Here is a 22280-nt window from a genome sequence, read left to right on the forward strand (position 1 = left end):
TAGAAAGTAACAAATTTGGGGCTCCTGGGTGGTTCAGTCTTAGTTAAGTGTCTGCCTTCGGCTCAGGTCATGATCCCAGGGTCTTGGGATCCAGCTCTGCACCGGGCTCTCTGCTCAGCGGGGAGCCTGCTTCTCCCTCTGCCCTCCCCCTGACTTGTGTTCTCTCTTTCTCACTCTCAAATAAAATCTTAAAAAAAAAAAAAAAAAAATTAATGCCTCCCTATTGAGAAGCAAAATATTTAGAATATATCTGGGCAACAGATTCTTTCTTCCCATCCAATGAAGAAAGCCCCTTGTGATGGTTGATGGTGGCTTTAAAAGGAGCATTGATAAGTTGTAGTAACCCTAAGAGAAGGCCCCCAGAAATCCCCTGTGACCCCAATTTGGGCCACATGAGAAGTGCTGGGAGCTAAGAGACACAGGAGATTGTGCAGGGCTGGGATGGCTACCCAAGTGGCAGAGGGTAAGGGGTAAGGAAGAGGCCCAGTGTAATTTCTTATCCAACCCTGCCTGAAAGGATCCAATATTACAAGAGTATCATCAGCTCCCTGTAAACCGCTACGTCATCAGAGATCTCTAGAACGATATTTTCAGTAAGGAAAATTTCACAAAGCATAGCACAAAGGCACAAGCATTTCAACCACTTACAGATCTTTGGGTTGACTTCTGGGTCTCTTTTCATCCTAAGAGGGTGAAGCAGGGAGGAGAGAGAAAGAGGGGAAAAGTTAGTTTCTGAGAAAAGAGCAAGACCAAACTGAAAGTATCAGTTAACAACCGCAGCACTGTGGAACTGGAGAACAGGAAAGTCTAGAAGGATCTACAGGGTAGAGTCGAAACTTCCAATTTTTAACTCCATTCCCTACACCCTCCAAACAAGAGTGGACCAGGAGTTGGCAAATGGTTTCTATCAAGAGCCAGAAAACAAACATTTTCAGATTTTGTAAGCCACACGGTCTGTGTTGCAACTACTCAGCCCCGTCATTACAGCATAAAAGCAACCAGAGACAATACAGAAGTGAAAAAGCATGACTCTGTTCCAGCAGAACTTTATAAAAAGGAACATAGGCCAGATCTGGGCCATCATTAGCCAACCCAGTCCCAGGAAAGCTCATTGTAAAAGGGAATATTATAGCCATTTAGAATATGTTGTAAAAAATGCCTGTAGTTTGATCTCTCATCTGGTCAGAAGTGAAGAGGTCATACAGACAGCAGTGGAACAGCAGGAAAAAAACCAGGACAGAACTTAGCAATCCAGTATGGAAAATCAATAAAAGAATTCCCAGCAGTCACCAACTCCTTGTTATATACAATCTAGCACCTTCTGATCTTAGGTACAAAAAATACCTCTGATAAATTTATTGAGCTCATTTTCATAGAGTAACAACTCCATTAGTGGATTTATTAAAACAGAAAAGCTAACAATATTAGAAGGAGTCACATGTGTGTTCTCTCCATCCCCTTCCACCAGGAGGCAAAAGCTCCTGTCAGTTTCTGTCCGCAGGGACTGGGTGTTCCAACACCATCCCAAAGGTCTCTCCAGAGGGCCTGGAAAGGGATTTGGGGCAAGCACCTTTAGTAAGAGAACCGGTATCTGGGCAGAAAAGGTGAGAGACAAGAAGATGGTAGAGCAAGCTGGAGGTGGCACCAAAAGGGTCAAAGGCCACAGAATGAGAATGGATGCCTAGTGCCAGCCAGGTCGGAAGGAAGTTCATGACCCAGCAAGTCTGTGATCTGTCTCCATTGTTTTAGATCTCAACAGACAAACGAACTAACAAAAAACCATAACAGAGACAATCCTGGGTTTGTCCTAGTTCAGCTTCTCTTAGAAGCGAGCACACTGCCTGAAGGGCTGGAGAGCCCGGTGCTGCAGCTCCCGGGGCAGCAGTACCCCTCCCCTGGAGCTCGGGTAGCAGGACCGCCCTGCAGCTGACCTTGCCAGCCTGCATTTTCATGAAGGCCCAGCCCTGCTCCACACATCACGTTTTAGAGTTTAAATGTGTTTCCTTAGCTGAAATGGGGGTGCTGGCAAGATGGGGAGACCTAGACTGAGAAGTCAGGAGGCCAGTAAAGCAGCACAGCTGTGGCCGATGTGTCTGAGGGGACACAGGTCAAGCCTTCTCATGGAGAAGCTGGAGAAGCCGACGCACACCCCTTCGTCGAGGTGCACACAGGCCCCTCCCGCTGTGACAGGTAAACAGACAACTGCACGTTCACGGACGTGCAGTGATAACCATCAATCCCCACCAGGGGGATAAGGTAACCTTCCCAGAGTCGCCCCATGGGTAGGTAGGGCAGGAGTTGAACCCAGAGCCCTGTCCCACCCCATGTGTCCCAACTACATGGGAAGAGATAAAAAGCGACATTTAAGAAACCAAGATTCAGTCTTTACCTTCTCGTCTCCTTCATTCATTTCAGCCTGCGCCCCCGCTCTCCCTTCTCTGTCTGGCTCCTCCTTAGGCTTCGGTTTAGGTGTTCTGTCACACAAACAGAATATACACACATAGGTCACCTCAGGGAGCCTGATGCCACTGCAAGCAGCCCCCGCGATGACTAGTCTCCCCCCACGACTTAGAGCATGGGTTGCGTTTCCCGGCTGAAGGGCAAGCCTTCTCTGCAGGAAACCCGAAGGCATTTATTTATTTATTTATTAATTAGAGATTTTATTCACTTATTTGTCAGACAGAGATCACAAGTAGGCAGAGAGGCAGGCAGAGAGAGAGGAGGAAGCAGGCTCCCCGCTGAGCAGAGAGCCCGACGTGGGGCTCGATCCCAGGACCCTGGGATCATGACCTGAGCCGAAGGCAGAGGCTTCAACCCACTTAGACACCCAGGCGCCCCCCCCGAAGGCATTCATTACTTCAGAACTTGGGATCTTTAGAAATCCCATCAGCATTTCATACAGATGTTGCTGACATAGAGCAGTAGCTGGAGACAAAAACAACCCCCCCACCCCACCCCAGTAGGACTCCAGTGATTTCCTGCAACCTGATGGGAACTCTACCTGCAGTGGAAGAAGGCAAGCGTCTGGGCCTGAGGTCACCCCGGAGGGGTTCACAAGGGCCGGTCTGGTGTGCAGCCCACCCCGCAACCACGGGACACCATCTCCGCATAGTACCTTGGCTGCAGGGCCCTGCTGCCCCGTTTGGCTGTTCCGCCCACCCCGAGAAAAAGGCCTAGCTGCAACGTTTACTTCAGCCAACTCGACGTCAGAGGCTTGAGGTGCTTTTCACCTCTGCCCTCACGCTCTGGCACCGCCACGAAAGCACGCCCCGGCTGGCCACGTCCTAGAGCAGAGGCAGATCATCCCCATCACCCCCACCACCTCTGGCCAAGAGCAGCTGACAGTCACCAAGACGCAGACTCGTTAAGCTAAATAATGCTGTGTGAAGCCACTGGACTTTAGCAAGAGTCTGCTACAGCCTCTTCAACAGCTGCCCTGAGGAACACAGCTGCTCGTCCAGTGCCCTTTACTGCCCCGACAAGCAGCTTGCTGCAGGACCGCCAGGAGGAAGGGGCTGGGGTCATGATCAGCTGACAGCAACTGAGCCCTGCGTTCGCTACGGTGGTCGGACCTCCCACAAGCACAACCAGCCACACACATGTATAACTTACACACCTAATGCCCTGTCTGGCCAGCTCTCTACCAGAGTGCTTATTTCAGCAACTAAGTTCGCAGTAGAAAGTGCAAAGGCATGTTAGGCATACTTACGGTTCTTTGGCTTGACTTCTGAGCCTCTTTTCTTCCTGGGGGAGGAGAGGGGAGAGGAAGAGGGGAGAGAAAAAAACTAGTTGATTTTCCTTCACTTAGACCTGATCTTTTTTAAGATTTTATTTGGGAGTGCACGTGCAGAAGCAAACAAGCAGAGGAGGAGCAGAGGGAAATGGAGATAATCTCCAGCAGACCCTGGGCTGAGCGCAGAACCCAACAGCGGGGCTCAATCCCAGGACCCTAAAATCACGACCTGAGCTCAGTCCAAGAGTCAGATGCTTAACTGACTGAGCCACCCAGGTGTCCCACACCCTGATCTTTCTGTAAGTGTTCTGTGGAAATAAACCTAAACCGATCCTGTAGTCTAGCTGGTGGGAGTAAGATGGTCTTCAAGACAGCACGTTTAATTCTGGTGTGGTAAGCGGACAGAAGTGGCAGGATCTAAGAGTTCTATAATCCAAGTATTTTACCCCCAAACTCCTCTACCACCCATCATTTGGAAGTGGACAACCTCACAGACAGCTAGCTATCAGAACAGGAACCATAACAGCGGCAGGAAGCAGGATGGCCTACTCGGCAAGTGTTCCACCTCAAACCCATGACAGCACGTTGGTTTGCACCTGACTTTAAAGAGCTCAACACATCTCTCTGGAAAACATCGAGGTGTGCTCGGCCTCAAACTCCACATTTCGTGAAGAGACCACAAGGGCTGGTGATGTCGAGAACAAACATATCGCAGACGCTCTATCTCAAGAAGACATCCTGGGAGCCCGACCACAGCTAAGGAACCTCAATCCTGCCCAAAGCTCCTTCAGGGGGTGGTCAAGAAAGCCCCCTGGAACGGCCTGTGCTCAGATGAGCTTGGAGTGCTCTAACCATAACTGCTGTCTAGTTTTCACCAGTATCAAGGTAGGAAAGGGGATCAATTAAAGGCGAGCATTAAGGACCAAGTGGCTCAAGAATTACCATGCATCTCAGCTGTTCCCCCTCTAGAGCAATAAAACACGCCCATCCTTTAAGAGATTCCCAGTCACACCAGTAACCCTTCCAGTTTGTAAGAAACTTTTTTAAAAAATTTATTTATTGACAGAGAAAGAGATCACAAGGAGACAGAGAGGCAGGCGGGAATGCAGAAGCAGGCTCCCTGCTGAGCAGAGACCCCGATGTGGAGCTCGATCCCAGAACCCTGGGATGATGACCTGAGCTGAAGGCAGAGGCTTAACCCACTAAGCCACCCAGGCGCCCCTTTTAAGGAACTTCTAGCCGATATCGTCACAGGACACAAATCAGGACCTGAAGTCGCTCCACCACCTGTGACCACTCAGTGTTAGCAGTATGTCACACAAGGAGTACTGTCCAATGGTAAGGCTTCTGGTATCAAACCCCTAGTCCCTTTCCTATCCCCTCCCCGAGGAGGTTCAGATGGCACATCTCTATTTCACAGAACCTTAAGATCTGATTTTACAAAGAAACAGGAGGTCTGAGGAAGACCCTGGGGGGGATCTGGTTTTATCTCAGTTAAGAATACAACTTAGGGGGACACCTGGGTGGCTCAGTTGGTTGGACGACTGCCTTCGGCTCAGGTCATGATCCCGGAGTCCCGGGATCGAGTCCCGCATCGGGCTCCCAGCTCCATTGGGAGTCTGCTTCTCCCTCTGACCTTCTCCTCGCTCATGCTCTCTCTCACTGTCTCTCTCTCTCAAATAAACAAATAAAATCTTAAAAAAAAAAAAAAAAAAAAAAAAAGAATACAACTTAGGGGTACCTGGTAGCTCAGTTGTTTCAGTGTCTGCCTTCAGCTCAGGTCATGATCCTGGGGTCCTGGGATCGAGCCCTGCATTAGACTGCCTACTCAGCTCAGCCGGGAGCCTGCTTCTCCCTCTCCTTCTGTCACTCCCCCTGCTTATGTTCTCTCGCACCTTCTCTCTCTCGAATAGTTAAAAAAATAAGTATACGGCTTAAAGGGGGGCCCAGTCAGTTGAACGTCCAACTCAGTTTGGGTTCAGGTCATGAGCTCAGGGTCTTGGGTTCAAGCCCCACATCAGGCTCCATGCTCAGTGCAGAATCTGCCTGAGAGATTCTCTCCCTCCCTCTCCTTCTGCCCTTCCCCCAACTCACCTCTCTAAAATAAATAAAATCTTGGGGGGGGGGGGAACAACTTTATATCTGGATGCTGCCACAGAATTCTAGCACCAGAGGGGTTTGAGAATGAGATTTCTGCAAAGACTTGGTGAGTGAGGGAGGCAGATGGACAAGGGCAGGGACCAAAGTTCTGCAACTGAGGCGTGAGCACAAGGTCTAGCTGAGCCCCAAGCCTAACACTGGTGTGCTTATCCCCACAGCCACATAACCCCCCGTCCAGGTAGAGAACCACAGAAAAAGGGAGTTTGAAACACATGTTGGCTAAAGTGAAGGTCATTTGACTAGAGAAAGTCATTTTGTTCCCCACTCCCCCCGAACCCCTTCCTAAAACCAAATGGGGACTCAAATATTAAAAAGTACAATCGACAAACTTGATGGGACCAGGCTTTACTTTTTCATCTCTTTCTTCCTCTTCTTCCATGTGTGTTCCAGGTTTTACTCTTTCCGGTTCTTCTGCAGGGAGCGGTCTAGCAACTCTGTCAAGCAAAGTAGCACACACCCCGAGGGTGACTCTCCCAAACTCCTCCCCTGCAAGCAGTTGTCATCCGGTCCTTCTCTTCCTACCCAAGGAAGCAATCTTCATCCCAGAATCTCAAAAGGCACATACTACTTTAATATTTAATAGGACCTTTAAATCTGGCTCTGACAACGGCCAGTTGCCCTCAATTCATTCTTTGCAATGAGAATTCTACATGAATTGAAGGTTAATAATCTGACCCCAAATTCAGCATTCTTAAGCCATCTATAGTCGCCATGACAACTCACAATAAAGCTCCTTAAAACTCTTCAGAAAAGTCATTTCAGTAATGAAGATTGCACATTGTACAGAAAAGATGTATTAATTATTCTTACTGTTCTCTGGATGTAACTCTCCGTCTCTTTTCCTCCTGTGTGGAGAGAAGGGAAGATGACATGAATATTCATTTCAAAGAAGATCAAAATGAAAAGCATGGGTGAGAAAGTGTTCGATACATTTGATACAGTTAAACACGGCAGAGGATCTGGGTTGGGGGAAAGATCTGGGCAACCATGGTCTGGTAGTGATGTCCCCACTCCCTCAAAGCAAAGAAGAGGGCCAGGAGTTGGCCCAGCGCATGTCTGTGTACCAGCTGGTCTAGTGAGGGTATGTAAAAGAATCAAAGATCCTTCACCTCCCGTCAGGAATCCTTTAACATTAGAAAAAAATATATATATATAGTAATCTGAGATTCACATCAACAAATAAGAATGACAACCTCAACCAGATACCAGCTCTTCTTGGATAATACCCCAGTGCCCCGTTTCCCTAAGTTCACACTATTTGCCATCTCCAGGATATCTATATGTATTTAAAAGGGATGAAATTATTGTGATAAAACAAATCTATACCTTGTTTGAGGTGGGGGTTACAACAATAATCGACACATGTAAGTATATACACATAAGTGAGAACTGTTAAAGTCTAATTGCACCAATGTCAGTTCCTGGTTTTGCTGCTGTGTTAGTTATAGGACAGGTTCCCATCGGAGAAAGTTGGGTAAGTTACCCAGAACCTCACTGTAATCCATTATTTGAAACACATATGAAAGAAATCTGTATCTGTATCTATGGAAAATCCTGCCTCCAGGCTACCTGCAGACTTGAGCTACATCCGCTCCTCCCAGAGTCTCCAGCCTGTTGGCCTCTGCTGGCCTGTCCTTCGTGTTTCACAATTGCCAGCCTTAAACCCAGGAGCCAATTTCTTAAGATTCATCTTCTATATATACACAGTCTGTTGGTTGTTTCTCCAGCAAACCCTGACACAGACGGTACACTAGGATACTAATACATTCTCTCTCTCAATCAACATAGAAGAAACTGATAAATCCTACCCCCCAGCCCCCAAAGTTTAGGGAGAAGGGAGATCTATGCACCAAAACATCCTTTTGTACTACTTAGTTTTACTAAATGCATGTAATGCATTGGTTTTAAAACAGTAAATTTTCAAAACTTTAAACTGACTAAAGTAAGATTATCTCTGTATGATGACTTACGTGACCAATGCCATCTGATACCACTGTTTGGTACATGAAGCCTTCCTCTAGACTAGTGGAACAGATGGTACTTTTACAAATGTCTCACCCACAGGGCCTCCAGGCCTTACACAAACTCAGAAACTGAAATACCCATTTAAGGGGCGCCTGGGTGGCTCAGTGGGTTAAAGCCTCTGCCTTCAACTCCGGTCATGATCCCAGAGTCCTGGGATAGAGCCCCGCATTGGGCTCTCTGCTCAGTGGGGAACCTGCTTCCTCCTCTCTCTCTCTGCCTGCCTCTGCCTACTTGTGATCTCTGTCTACCAAATAAATAAATAAAATCTTTTTCTTTTTTTAAAGATTATTTATTTATTTATTTGAGAGAGAGAGAGACAGTGAGAGAGATCATGAGCGAGGAGAAGGTCAGAGAGAGAAGCAGACTCCCCGTGGAGCTGGGAGCCCGATGTGGGACTCGATCCCGGGACTCCAGGATCATGACCTGAGCCGAAGGCAGTCGTCCAACCGAGCCACCCAGGCGTCCCAAATAAATAAAATCTTAAAAAAAAAAAAAAAAAGAAAAAAGAAATCCCCATTTAAGAGGCCAGATGAGAAGGCTATGTAACCCTTCCAAAAAGTTAGGGTGTGAAAAACCACTCTAAACGGAGGCATGTGGGAGCGAGCTATTGATATATGACAAGAGCCAGCCTGCTTCTGCCTATATTGCTTTTTCCTAGGAGACAAGAGGCTTGTCCACTGACTAGTGGTTCCCTCTGTGCCTCAGTTTCCCCTTGACAGTGGGTAACCCAAGTAAACTGTTACTATCTGAATAAAGGTTATGAAGATTAACATCAAGTTCCTAAAACCAGAATCACTGTGTCTCACAATAGGATGTCAAACCTACCTCAAAGCTAGGGATAGCCCAGTGACACCTGAATGATCCCTCAGTCTGGTGCTTCTCACCCAGAGCAACTTTATCCCTCACCCCAAACTGGAAGTAAGTGACGATGCTTGGGGTGGTCACAACTGAGAGGGGAGAAGGGGATTACTACTGGCATCTAGTGAGTAGAGGTCAGGATACTGCTGTGTTCCACAATCCACAGGGACGTCTTCCCCACCCCCACCCCCAGCAAAGGGGCAACTGGTCCCGAAAATCAATGGCAAGCTGGGAAACCCGGGCTTAAAGAGGAGTGTCTGTAGTTTGCTCAGTAGCAATAAGGCATTTATTACCTGCACCCAAACCTATAGACTTCCCCTCAACTTAAGCTAATCCCAAATCAAAATCAAAATGAAAATGAATGTGTGACCGCCTGGTTTTATCTAGGTATGGCCCTCAAGTCACAAGGAAAAAGTACCATCAGAGATTAACATTTTCTGTATCAAAGACCCTCAGTAAGCCACAGGCTTTCTAACCTAAGAGGTCCAAGCAGCACTGTTCTACTACACACAGAAGCTGTCTAACGCTCTGCTGTTAGACAAGCTAGATGTGGAAAGGAGACAGGAGAGCAGCAGTGAAGGCTGTAAACCTGTCACATCTGATTGCCAGTCTTGCCCACTAGAGAAGTAGGAAGGTAGAGGGAACAGACTCTGAAGGTACAAGGCTGCCTTGTGAGTAACAGGGGTCCATGGAGCCCCCAGGCCTAACGATGACATACTTCATACTGCCCGGGTGCGGTGTCATGTTCTAACACCATCTTGGTGGCTTCAAGTCCATTTAGGTAGTCCTGACTTTACACGTGGCCTATCAGCAAATGTACCAAGAGAAGGCGAGAGAAGAAAATGCCAGCCCTACCTGGTCTTTTTCTTCCTCAGGAGACTCATCCGATTTCGCTTTTTCCTGCTCTTCCTCAGGTTTCCGTTTGGCAGGGCTGTCAGCAACGGGAAAGCCAAATGTTAGCTCGGCCGGACGCCAGCGCTCCAACAAGCCCGAGAGGACTTGTAGCCCTCCCCACCAAAGGCAGCCTCTTTAGGACACATTCAGGTCATGGGTGTCTTATTCCCTCCAAGGAAATGCCCTCACTGCTGGGATATTAAAAGAGGCTTCAAGTTTAATGTCTGAGTGACAGGTTACAATGTTGCCATTTTGCCAACCTAAGAAATTATGGATCTTGATGTCTATCAACAGCTGCTGGCATCACAGAAGAGACCTCACATGCCTCTAAGAACACACAGCACCATCTACGGAAGGGTCTCAAGAAATAATAGAGCTGGGGGGGTGCCTGGGTGGCTCAGTGGGTTAAAGCCTCTGCCTTCGGCTCAGGTCATGATCCCAGGGTCCTGGGATCCAGCCCCACATCGGGCTCTCTGCTCAGCGGGGATCCTGCTTCCTCCTCTCTGTCTGCCTCTCTGCCTACTTGTGATTTCTGTGAAATAAGTAAAATCTTTAAAAAAATAATAATAACAGAGCTGGAAGCTGATCAAGCTTCTAGAGCTAACTAACCAGTTTATAAGAAACACAAAACAAGGAAGACATTAACGAGGACGCAGTCAGCTGGACCTAGAAACTCTACTGGACAAATGAACTAATTTCTTCAAATAAATGGCAAGAAAAGAAAGGAATCTAATTAGAAAGGCTTAAAACAAATCAAGCTAACAAAATTTACCACACACGAGGAAACACAGACACTGGCTATGTGTTTCATAGTAAGGAATTATTATGCTTTATAAAGTACAAAATATTAGACTTATATTTTGTCTTTTTAAAGAGACCGCTAGGATCGCCTAGGTGGCTCAGTGGATTAAGTCTCTGCCTTCGGCTTGGGTCATGATCTCAGGATCCTGGGATCGAGCCCTTCATCAGGCTCTCTGCTCAGAAGGGAGCCTGCTTCCCTCTCTCCCTCTGCCTGCCTCTCTGCCTACTTGTGATCTCTCTCTCTGTGTCAAATTAAAAAAAAAAAAAAGAGAGGGACTGTTAAATGTTAACATTTTTATTCACATTTTGCTGGATTGCTAAACAAAAAAAAAAAAAAAGAGAGAGAGAGAGAGAGAGAGACCAATTTTATTATCTAGAAATATACTGAAGGGGTGCCTGGGTAACTCAGTTAAGCATCTGCCTTCATGATCCCAGGGTCCTGGGATAGAGCCCCACGTCGGGCTCTCTGTTCAGCAAGAGTCTGCTTTTCCTTCTCCCTGCCGCTCCCCCTGCTTGTACTCTCTCTCTGTCAAATGAATAAATAAAATCTTGGGGAGCGGGGGAAACCTTAAAAAAAGACAGAAATATATTGAAATGACATGTCTAGGAGGGTTTCAAAATAATCCAGTTGGGAGAGATTTATGGGGTTACAGATGAAAAGATGGCCAGCTGGTAACTGTTGACACTGGGTGACAGGTATCTGGGGCCGGGCAGCCAAGGGTGGGGGTGTGTGTGGTTCATTTTACTACCATGGCTAGTTTTGTATATATTTGAATGTTCCCAGAAGAGTAAGAACACAGGTGTCGAGAAACGCTTTTCATCAGTGTTTAACGAAGAAAACTGTAAGACGAAAACCTATGCAATGTGGAACTCAAAACTGCTAAATTATACCCTACTAGTTCCATTCCTGTTTACCAAGAACGGTTTGCCCTGAGAAAAGATGGCTGTCAATTCATTATATACTGACCCCCTCGAGAAATGAGACAGGATGGTGGTCTGCCTGGTAGTTTGCCTTGTAATCCTGGGGCTAGAAGAAGCAGCTTCAGCTGTTTAAGGAAAAAAAGAAAAAAAAAAAAAGCCACTATGAATAAAAAAGTTCACAAAGTGTAGTTCTTAAGCATTAGCAAGCTAGTGCAGAGAATCAGGTTCTGAAGATTAAGTACCCTTCTTTTTTTTCTCCAACCAATAATCTCGATAAAAGGTAGCAATTAGCACCTGCCAATTTGCTGAGCCATGGTACTGGAGCTCTTAATTGAGGGGCCATAGCCTGAACCAGAGAAGGAGACAACCTCCTCTGTGTCGTCAAAAGACAAAGTGGCCAAGAACCTGACCTGCGCTCAGCTCCCACACACTCGTGTGTTTTCACAAATTCCAGAAGAGTTACTTCGGCTACAAAGGAGACTATACATTGAGCTTAAATAGGCCTTTAACTTAGAAATAGTATTACTACTTCCTGTTACCTTACACATCACCAACTTAAACTACGTTTTGGGACCTCCTGCTCCATATTTGGTCAAAGAACAAATCGTACATCCAAGCCAGTTAGGAAGTATGCGCAAGAAACAAACCAGGAGGTACTGTCCAGGGGGGACCGACAGCTCCAAGGCTGGTACCATGTAAGGGGACAGCTAATCTCCACCAAGATTAAATAAGTGGTCTTACACTTGGTCTCTCCATCGGCCTTGCTTCGTCTGGGTGTGGGAAGTTTGGAAACGGGTTTGGGAGATTTCTTTTCCTCTGCCATTCCCACTCTGCGGTCCTCGCCGCTTGTCTGGCTCCCGTTTTCTAGACGTCCGTTCACTTCCCGGCTGAAAGCATGAGCTCCGTTCTCCAAGGACAAATCTTTATTTAAAAGGGATTTGACTTTAGCCAGGTAGCCCTCCTACAGCAGGAAAGGATAATTTAAGGAGCAGTGAATGTAAACAAGTGGCAACAAGAGAATAAGGAAACACGCATTTCCTTTATAACTACTGGGTAACAAGGAGAGCTGGGGATGATTCTGCCTTCCTGGTCACACGGGAGTTACAGGGGAAGAGACACTTTCTAGACACCAGGATGCTGAGAACTGACTTACCTCTGATAATTCTTCTTTATGTAATTTGGTTTCCAAGTCACATAACTGATTTTTTATTTCTGTTTGCAGAAATTCATGCAAGAGATTCAGTTTCTCCTTCACACATTCCTAAGGGAAGGATATAGGTTTAGATGTCCCCAAACTCCCGAGTCACTAATGGGCTACTACACAGATAATTAGGCGGCCTGGTCATGAAATACCAACTGAATGGCAGGCAATGTTGACTCAGCCCGGAAAACTGCATATTCACAAGACACGTTTATGATGTTTCCCTTAAGATCACATCATACCATCTCCAGAGCGGTGAAAAATGGGAACATTAGGAGGTGGGATAGAGACATCTAACAGTGTATTAGAAAAAAACTGTGCTTTTGAGAACAGTGACCAGGACAAGTTATAATTCAGAACCGATGGTGTGAACCCAGGCTGGGAGACTTATCAGTGAGTTACCAAGAGATCAGCAGCATGTTAACACAGAACATTAAGAATAATATGTAAGCTATCCTCAACACTATGGAAAAAAGCCCGGGAGCCTGAATGGCGCAGTCGGTTGAACATCTGACCCTTGGTTTCAGCACCAGTCACGATCTCATGGGTCGTGGGAATCAAGCCCCAGGTCAGGACATCTGCTTGAAGATTCTTTTCCTCTGCCTCTCCCCCCACCACTCGCACACATGCACACACTCTAAAATATTTTTCAAAAATACTATGAAAAAAAGCTGACTTCACTTAAACTTTTTATGAGTCACAAACTATCTGTAAAATAGTAACGTCTGGTAATAAAATTTAAGGTGGAGATTACCTTTTCTGTTAGGCTATCTCTTTCCAAATCTTTGAGCCTGTGGGAAGAAAATGGAGAAAGAAAGGCAATTATGCAACTCTGTTTACTCTTAAGACTAAAACCACAGTTGTGTGTGTGTGTGTGTGTGTGTGTGGTTTTTTTTAAAGATTTTATTTGTCAGAGAGAGCGAGCGAGCCAGCGAGCGCACAAGCAGGGGAGCAGCAGGCAGGGGGAGAAGGAGGCTCCTCACCAAGCAAGGAGCCTGATGCAGAACTCGGTAACGGAATCCTGGGATCAATACCCAAGCCAAAGGCAGCCACTTAACTGACTGAGCCACCCAGGTATCCCTAAATCCAAATTTGAAGAACTTTGGAAATAAATTTGACATGTAGCAGTGTTAGGGAAAAAAACAAACAAACAAAACACCACAGTAGTTTTCGCCCACCCAAGCTAGAAATCCTACTACAATGCCTGTAGTCGTCTTTAAGAAGTCACTTGTGATCCGAATGAGGTCTCCCCTCCCAGCCCCAGCCCCCTTGACGGTGCAGTTTTTCTGGCAGTGAGAGGATAGAGGAGCTCCATAACGGTATTATTTCCAAAGGAACTAGGGAAATAGAGGCAGGCCATATAGTTGGGGTGCACCTGTCAAATGACCTATAGGAGGTCTTCCTCCAGTTGGTCTGGCAAGACCCCATGAAAGGGCATACCACCGGGTGGCCAGTGTTAGAAGGAATGGGCCAGGGTCATAAGGTGCTGTGAGGGAACAGCCAGCTAACATTCCCAAAGGCCAGGGTGGGGGTGGCAGCATTCAAATGAGGAACATAAGAGAGGGAAGTAGGGGCACCAGAGTGGCTCGGTCGGTTAAGCATGCTACTCTCAATCTCAGCTCGGATCTTGATCTCAGGGTCGTGTGTTCAAGTCCAGCACTGGGCGTGGAGCCTACTTTAAAAAAACAAAAAAACAAAAAACAAAAACCACATACAACAACAAAAAGGAAGTAAAGGCATCTGGTGCAGCAGTGGGTACCCACACTCAGGGGTGACAGATGAAGTGAGAAAAACTGTTGGCTGGCGCCTCACCAGAGAGCTCCCCCTTTGGAATGTTTATACCTAATCCTTCAGGAGTGCACAACGGTCATGAGTTTGGCGAGAAAAGCAGAGCCTGATCTGATCACTGAAGATTAGCGTCTTGCCTCTTTTTCTGGGGGGAGTGGAAAGGGGCAGAAGACACTGAGGAAAGGGCGGTGAGTGGACAAGTTCCTAGGCTGGGTGCCACCTGTGGACAGTGCGGGAAGAACAGGTCTAACCAGCTGGGGTGGCATCGGTCACTGGAGAAGTGCCCTGGGCAGGGACCAGGCCTCTACCATCTCTGGACCCTCCTACCCAGCACCCATACAGACAACGTACTCTTATCATTAGCCCAAAGGGCAAGAACAGAGCTCGCCCAGCCTGGTTTATCCAAAGAGCCACGTGTGAGCGCAACACCGGGAATGCAAGCAACAGGCTTTGCGGGACTCCTGGCACACAGATGCTGCTCTGAGTGCGTGTGCCCCCCCCCCAGCTTTGACGCCCACCACACCTGCAGGCACCTACTGCATGCCAGGCCCTGTTCCAGGCAACGAGCTGGGTAATGGGATGCCGGGACTGCCGGGAAGGAACCTTCACACCTGGGTGGTCAGGAAAGGTCTTTCTGTAGAAGCCTCTGACTGGGGGAGCCTGGGTGGCCCAGTCGTTAAGCGCCAGCCTTCAGCTCAGGTCATAATCCCAGGCTTCTGGGATGGAGCCCCGCATCGGGCTCCCTGCTGCACAGAGAGCCTGCTTCTCCCTCAGCCACTACCCCCCACTTGTGTTCCCTCTCTCACTGCGGCTCTCTCTGTCACATAAAATCTTTTTTTTTTTAAAGATTTTATTCATTTATTTGTCAGAGAGAGAGAGGGAGAGCGAGCGAGCACAGGCAGACAGAGTGGCAGGCAGAGGCAGAGGGAGAAGCAGGCTCCCCGCCCAGCAAGGAGCCTGATGTGGGACTCGATCCCAGGACACCAGGGTCATGACCTGAGCCGAAGGCAGCCGCATAACCAGCTGAGCCACCCAGGCGTCCCCACATAAATAAAATCTTAAAAAAAAAAAAATCTGACTGCAGACACAGTGGTAGCATATACTATATCTCACACACACACACACACAGAGTACATGTGACCCCTTCAAAGTCCTTCCACCCTCGACGTAACTCAGGTCCGGAAGAGCTGCAGAACTCTGTTCGCACAGCCAGAGGCACACACGAGGCTGCGGGGGCCTCACGCCGGGCTTCTCCGTCCTTCTACTCACAGAACCCTGGCGACAACACGGCCCCCTGACCCTGAGGCCACCTCAGGCGTTAAGGACGATGCTCAGCTGGCAGTGAAGCCCCCCGAGCACCCTTTCCACAACGCCGACGACTACCTCAGGGCACAAATTCTGCCGACCTCTCCCATGACCTGGGATTGTTTAGCCTGGCGGAGAAACCAAATAAACTCTTCAGGGAACCTCAAATGCTTTGTCCTGTGAAGATGGACTGTCCCCTGCCTGGCCTCAGAGAGGAAAGGCGGAGCCCAGGACAGGCCGTGGGGAGCCAGAAGTGTGACAGGGACGAGGCTGGGCAGTGCACCTCCCGACACCCAGGCTTCCACGGAAGAGTCCTTCCCTTTCCCGGGAAAAGGGAGGGCGACACCATCTCACATCTGCTTCGCATTCCGAGCGGGGAGGATTAGAACAGACGTGGAGGACCAGGCAGGATACTGAGACAGCAGCCATGTTATGAGGTAACACCTCAGCTCCCTTGCAGCCCAAGATCCCATGATTCATTCCTTGTGGCTTCCCTCACACAGTCCTACAAGGGAAATAAACTGTATCTGAAGGAATCAAGCAAATATCGTTCAAACCTGAGGGCTTCTGAAGAGCAAAGGTATAGAAAGCATCAGGAAGGACTAGCCCGGGGGAACAGCTCAGCGGGAACAGAGCAGGGGAGCTGCCCAAACAGGAGCCGTACAGTGGAGGAGCTGGCTCAGGACACCCAAGAAACCCACACAAGGCAGGCTGGGTGCCAGTCTGAGGGAGGTCAATAACATCAGGCTAAAAAATTGATTTTGTTCCACAGTTAAACCGCTGAAGGAATCGTGGGGGGGAGGGGAGGGCAGGGAGGAAGAAACCAAGACACCAGAGCTGTGTTTTAGGAAAATTAATCTGGCAGAATTACATAATGTAGATAAGGCAGGAAGAGATTACCAAACGTTAAATCATTCTTTAACACGCTAGAAATGCTGATCTGTAATGTGATTTACCAGGAATGGAGACCACTGCTAGAGAAGTTACAAAACTTCATGAACTCTGCCTCTTGGAACTGGCCGTGTGGCAGATGGGACAGGGCTGTCTGAGATGGTATCTCAGATGGCCTGAGAGGATATCCTGCCTGCGGAGGCAGGATAATGAGCCCTTCCCAAAAAGAGATGTCCATGCCCTAATCCCCCAGAACCTGGGAGTACGTTGTCTCACTGGTAAAAGGGACTCTGCAGATGTGATTAAGGTTATAGCCCTTGAGATGGGCAGATTATCCTGGATTAGCCAGGTGGGCCCAATCTAATCACCTAAATCCTTAAAAGCAGAAAAACCTCCCAACTGCATTTCAAGAGATGTGACTCAAGAAGGGTGAGAGAGAGATGTGGCACGAGGACTGGCTTTACTAACTTGAAACATGGAGGCAGTGGGCCATGAGCCAAAGGGTACATCACCTCCAGAAGCTGGGCATGGTTAGAGCCAGCAAGAGAAGAGGGACCTCAATCTTACAACCACAAGGAACTGAATTCTGCCAACAATTTGAAAGAGTGAAGAAACATTCTCCCCAAGAGCCTCCAGGAAGGAACGTAGCCTGCTAACACTATTTCATCCAGATTTCATACCAGATTTCTGACCTACAGCATTGTTAGAACAAATTTAGGTTCTATTTAAACCACTAAGATAATCTGTTATGGATCCAATTAAAAACTAATGCATGGGACGCCTGGGTGGCTCAGTTGGTTAAGCCATTGCCTTTGGCTCAGGTCATGATCCTAGAGTTCCAGGATGGAGTCCACATCAGGCTCCCAGCTCCTTGGGGAGTCTGCTTCTCCCTTCTCATGCTCTCTCTCCCTCTCTCAAATAAATAAATAAAATCTTTAAAAAACAAAAACAAAAACAAAAAAATAACGCGGTATCGAAATTCAGAACATTTTGGTAGAGAAAAAGTAAACAGGCCATGAGTGTGAAGAGTGACATTTCAGGGAACAGTGGCTCAGCAGCACTGGCTGGCTACCCGACAGCTAGAAATTAAAACTGGCTTTCCTGAGAGACCTCAAAACTGGAGTTAGTCCTGTCCAGCTGACAGGCCCAACCGCTGCAAGTCCTAGGACTAGGAGAGGTAAGGGCCCAGGAACGAAAGAAAATGATTGGCGGGGACAGAATATCAGGGGAGAGAGAGGCTCCCTGGTAGTAAACCGCACCACAAAAGCCAAGGATAGAAAGGATTAAAAAGCAAGAGATACTGAGAGATGAAAGAGGACAGAACACCACCTCAGTCCTTGAGAAGAAAGCCTGAGCAAGAATAGGACTGGATACCTGGCACAAAAGCAAAGGCGGCAGTGGAAGGAACAAGCCCAGACCGTTCTACAGGAAGCCAAACGTGAAGGCTGGAATGATAAGCAGGAATATACATCATCTGTACATGGCCTACACTGAAATACTGACATCTGCCTCAATAGCAGATCTGCATGTTGCTACTCTAAATCATGCTCCTCTAATGGAAGTGAAATACACAGCGGATCGTGCGGTAAGTAGCACAGAAAGTTTTCTGGCAGGGGCTGCTTTACCACACATTTATACCTATCGGCTTAGTTGATCTTCGTAACGCCCAGGTAGCATGGGCAACACCGTTCCATTTTACAGATTAAACACTAAGAGGTGGGGTGCCTGGGTGGCTCAATCAGTTAAGCGTCTGCCTTCAGGTCAGGACATGTCCCCAAGGTCCTGGTATCGACCCTGTTCAGAAAGGACTCTGCTTTTCCCTCTGCCCCTCCCCCTTCTTGTGCGGGCTCTCTCTCAAAAAAAAAGACAGACCGACCACCAAGAGGTTACAAAACTTAGCCCTGGGGCGCCTGGGTGGCTCAGTGGGTTAAGCCTCTGCCTTCGGCTCAGGTCATGATCTCAGGGTCCTGGGATCGAGTCCCACATCGGGCTCTCTGCTCAGCAGGGGCCTGCTTCCCTTCCTCTCTCTCTGCCTGCCTCTCTGCCTACTTGTGATCTCTCTCTGGCAAGTAAATAAATAAAATTCTTAAAAAAACCCAAACAAACAAACAAACACCCCAGGCAAACAATTAAAAAAAAAAAAAAAACTTAGCCTTATAGCTATGGTAGGAAGGAATCTGAACCCCGGTGGTCTGTACCTCTAGAATATTCCTTCCAGGGAGAAATAGGAGAGTCAGTTTTGCCCTCTTCAATACCCAATCAGTTGGAGTCAGGGAACTAGAGCTAAGAACTTGAAACCCGACTTAATCTAATCACAGAAGGACTAGCAGTTTAAAAAGCCGGCACAATTACTTAGGCTAATCAGAGTGGTACAAAGGAGGTTTGCTACAATCTGTGCTTGAATCCAGGCTTCCTTAGAGGGGAAAGTCTTGCATGCACGCCTTTCAGAGTCTACTCTACACCAAGCTACAGACAGAATAAGGCAAACAAATCACCATCCACGCCAGGGTTGCAAAGGCAACATGCAGGGTGCTTGGGCAGAATTAACACCCTTTCTGTCATGGGGAAGAGGGATGGTCTTTCTGAGCACAGTCTGAAGGATATATGGACAGTAGCCAACTTAGGGAAGGGGTAGATAGGGAGCAGCTGAGCATCCCACTGGACGCTCTGCATGGTTTCAGGCCCTGAGAACCTGAGGTCTGTATGGCTTGTAAAAAGAGCACACGATGAATCAGACAAGTGGACAGGGATTCTGGACTTCAGGACCAGTGCACCTGGCAGTCTGTGTGGGGCAAGGAAACCACCAGATGCAACTTTTTAAGAGGATTCAGTTTGCACTTGGAGAAAAGACCTGAGTAGCAACAGGAAGACCAGTGAGAGACATCGCTTTGTACAAATGGCAGCTTGGACAAAATAAGAAATATAAGTGGAAAAATATAGCTTGTCCCGAAAGGCATAATTTTTAGATTTTGGGTGCTTTACTTTATACAGTTTTTCGATTTGGATGCTACACTTTAAAAATGAAGTTAAAGACTTAAAAACCCAAACATGGAAAATACTTTCTGGTATTACTACACTATCTAATGGAACTACGTGTTTAAAAAAAAGAAGCTGACATATATAGGTAAGCCAGCAAAAGTGACAGGAACGCATGAGGACCTGGCCTAGTTTTGTTCCTAGACTGTTCTACTGGACTTAAGTACCTCTTGTGTTATAAGTCATACCTCTTTAATTTTCGTAGATCAAGAAGTTATACCTCCATTTACAAATCTAAGGGAGTGTTGAATACCATGTTTATGTATTTTGTATAATGAAATTCAAAATGTAAGCCAAGACGTTGCTGAAGGTCCCATAACCAGACAATTTCAATGTCCATCCCGTGGCCTAAAGCAGAATCGCAAAATTCTGCACCTACAGTAGGCAATTCTGGTTCAAAGTAATATGAAACCTAAGGTAACGGAGGATGGTAAAACTTACTTAAGAGCATTCAAATTCAGCCAAAGACTTACACTGGCCCAAGAAAACCCCTAAGCTAAGCCAGTGGCCTATTCAAAACCCTAGATGAAAGGAAACGTTTTGGTAAGAAGCAGACATCAGCAGGAATCCTTGCTTCCTCACAGCAAACTCCTACAGCATCCACTCTTAAGAACTTTTGAGGATTAAATGAGGAACTGTCAAGTGCTTTCTATGATTAGGGACTGACTGGCAGAACTGACAAAAAGCTAGATTAGCCAATAAGAATGCTAACATGTGGGGCTTTATGTGCTGGGCATAGTCTCCTGTCATCCAGTGTCAGTTTAAAGCCCATGTTAAGGAGTCCATGGCCACAGCCTGTTTATGACACTTGCCCAAGGTCAAACAAGCCAGAGGAGATGACAGTTCTCACCATCAGAGTAAAGAAGACTGGGCCCAAACATCTGTTGGGTCTGTCATCACCAAGCCAGGGACTTCCATAATTCCATCTCAAGTTTTATCTTGGGAGGATAAAGATAGGGATTCTTCAGCAAGACACACCTCCTCTGTGATTAAGAAGCGGACTGAACTTTAAAACCCGTGGTAGGTACCCCCCAAATACAGCCCCTCCCACACACACACACACACACACACACACACACACCAACTCCAAAAGCCCAAAAGATTGGCCTGGCACAACCATAGGAAAAGCACAGGGAAACAGGGAAATGGCAAAACCAGCTCACAAATCCGGGGGGTCGTTCCTGCCTGGTCAAGGTTCCAATGACTAGTGATCCAAGGAGTGCCGATTTTCAGGAGTGAAAGTGGTGCCCGTCACAAACAGGAGCCCAGTATTCTTGCCCGCGACCCACCTGCACAGAACTGCTACAGCCAGTCCGGACACTAACTGCTGTGCAACACACGCGTACACACACGAAACTGCGGCCACTTGTGTGAAGCACGCACACACACACACACACCCCCCCATGGCCACTGTGTCACGCGCGCATACACGCACACAACGAAACTGCAGCCAGTTCTCCCTAGCGAGGCTTCCTTGACGCCCATGGCTCACAGGCACAGATTTACTGGGAAAGACCATCCAGCCTTCATGCTGCCCGAGCCCCTGGTCCTGCGCTGCACGGTACGAGCTCCTTCCAGATGCGACTTCCCCGCAGCAGTCCTAGATGAAGGAAGCCCCCCAAGGAAGACGGGGGTCGCAAACCTGAGCCGGCCGCGCCCGGGGCCCGAGCGGCGACGTCTGTCTCTGGAGGCCGCCATCGGGATGCGCTGCGCGGGGTGCCAAGGGGGGGCCCCCAAAATGCCCCCAGGGACGGGACCAGCTCGACCCCCCCCTCCAAGCGGGCCGGGCACCGGAAGTAGAGGCCGAAGTGCCCGGGCCGAGGGGTGTCCTGAGGCCGCGGGCTGCCCACTTCCTGCGCGACCAAACTGGCGGCAGGACCCAGGCCCGTGGCTCCTCCAGGAAGGGGATCCCCGAGGAGAACCCAAAGCTCACTCTACTTTGAGATCAGAAGTGACCCCAAGTTTCTAGTCACCAGGGAACTGTGAGGGGCCTCGGCCCATTTTGGCGCCAAACGGCCAGGGGTGCGCGCGACCGGAAGTGCCACCCTGCCCGCGCCAACCGCCGCCGCGCCGTCCCGCGCATGCGCGCCCGTCTGTCAGCGGCAGCCACGGGCTACCAAGAGGGGAAGCAACCCCCCCACCCCCAACGCCGAGCCACTTCCCAACCCCCCCCAACCCCACCTCATCGCCCCCAGCCCGAGTTCACAGACCCCCCCTGCGGCACCTACCGCCTACGGACATCATCGGGCAGGGAGATGGCTCGCGAGGCCAGCGTGGGCACCCGGGCCGGGGCGGTACGGGCAGGCATCTTGGAAACTGCAGCAGAGACAGCGGCGCCGGCGGCAAGGCAGCCCTGGCTTTTCGCGCGGAAACCGATGGGGAGGGGCGGTGAGCTAAGGCGGCATGTACCATCTCGGCCCCGACGTGGGGGAAGGCGGGACGTACCATAGGGAGAGAGGCCATTCCATGTGCGGGCAGATAGAGTGGAGCAGGTCGTGCACAGGGGCCGCGCAGGCGCGAGAAGGGAGCACACCCCCGCGTGGAGCTGTGGGCTCGTCCAAGCTCCCTGTTTGCTGGGAGCCTCGCCTGAGAGGTTCATTCATTCATTCTTCCTAGCATGCTGGGGATAAAACAAGGAGCATTCCTACAGGGCTCCAGCATGTGGGC

General features: G+C 48.6%; 1 protein-coding gene across 6 annotated transcripts in view; it reads right to left on the reverse strand.

The window, feature by feature from the left end:
• The window catches only part of DNMT1 (DNA methyltransferase 1), a 45266-nt gene extending 23196 nt beyond the window's left edge, over positions 1-22070 (reverse strand). The window contains exons 1-11 of one of the 6 annotated variants that reach the window (XM_032310676.1): positions 21842-22070; positions 13348-13384; positions 12546-12653; positions 12134-12353; positions 11439-11517; positions 9632-9707; positions 6704-6738; positions 6243-6327; positions 3710-3744; positions 2390-2474; positions 649-683 (exon numbers count right to left, since the gene is read on the reverse strand). In XM_032310676.1, the coding sequence (XP_032166567.1) occupies positions 649-683; positions 2390-2474; positions 3710-3744; positions 6243-6327; positions 6704-6738; positions 9632-9707; positions 11439-11517; positions 12134-12353; positions 12546-12653; positions 13348-13384; positions 21842-21921 (875 nt within the window). In that variant the 5' untranslated portion in view covers positions 21922-22070. Of the gene's footprint in view, positions 1-648; positions 684-2389; positions 2475-3709; positions 3745-6242; positions 6328-6703; positions 6739-9631; positions 9708-11438; positions 11518-12133; positions 12354-12545; positions 12654-13347; positions 13385-21255; positions 21681-21841 lie in introns of those variants that run through there. The other 5 variants (XM_032310686.1, XM_032310695.1, XM_032310704.1 and 2 more) reach the window with 5 other exon arrangements.
• Positions 22071-22280: the final 210 nt, after the last annotated feature.

The sequence above is a fragment of the Mustela erminea genome, chromosome 1 (assembly GCF_009829155.1).
Source record: "Mustela erminea isolate mMusErm1 chromosome 1, mMusErm1.Pri, whole genome shotgun sequence".
In the NCBI taxonomy this organism is placed as follows: Eukaryota; Metazoa; Chordata; class Mammalia; order Carnivora; family Mustelidae; genus Mustela; species Mustela erminea.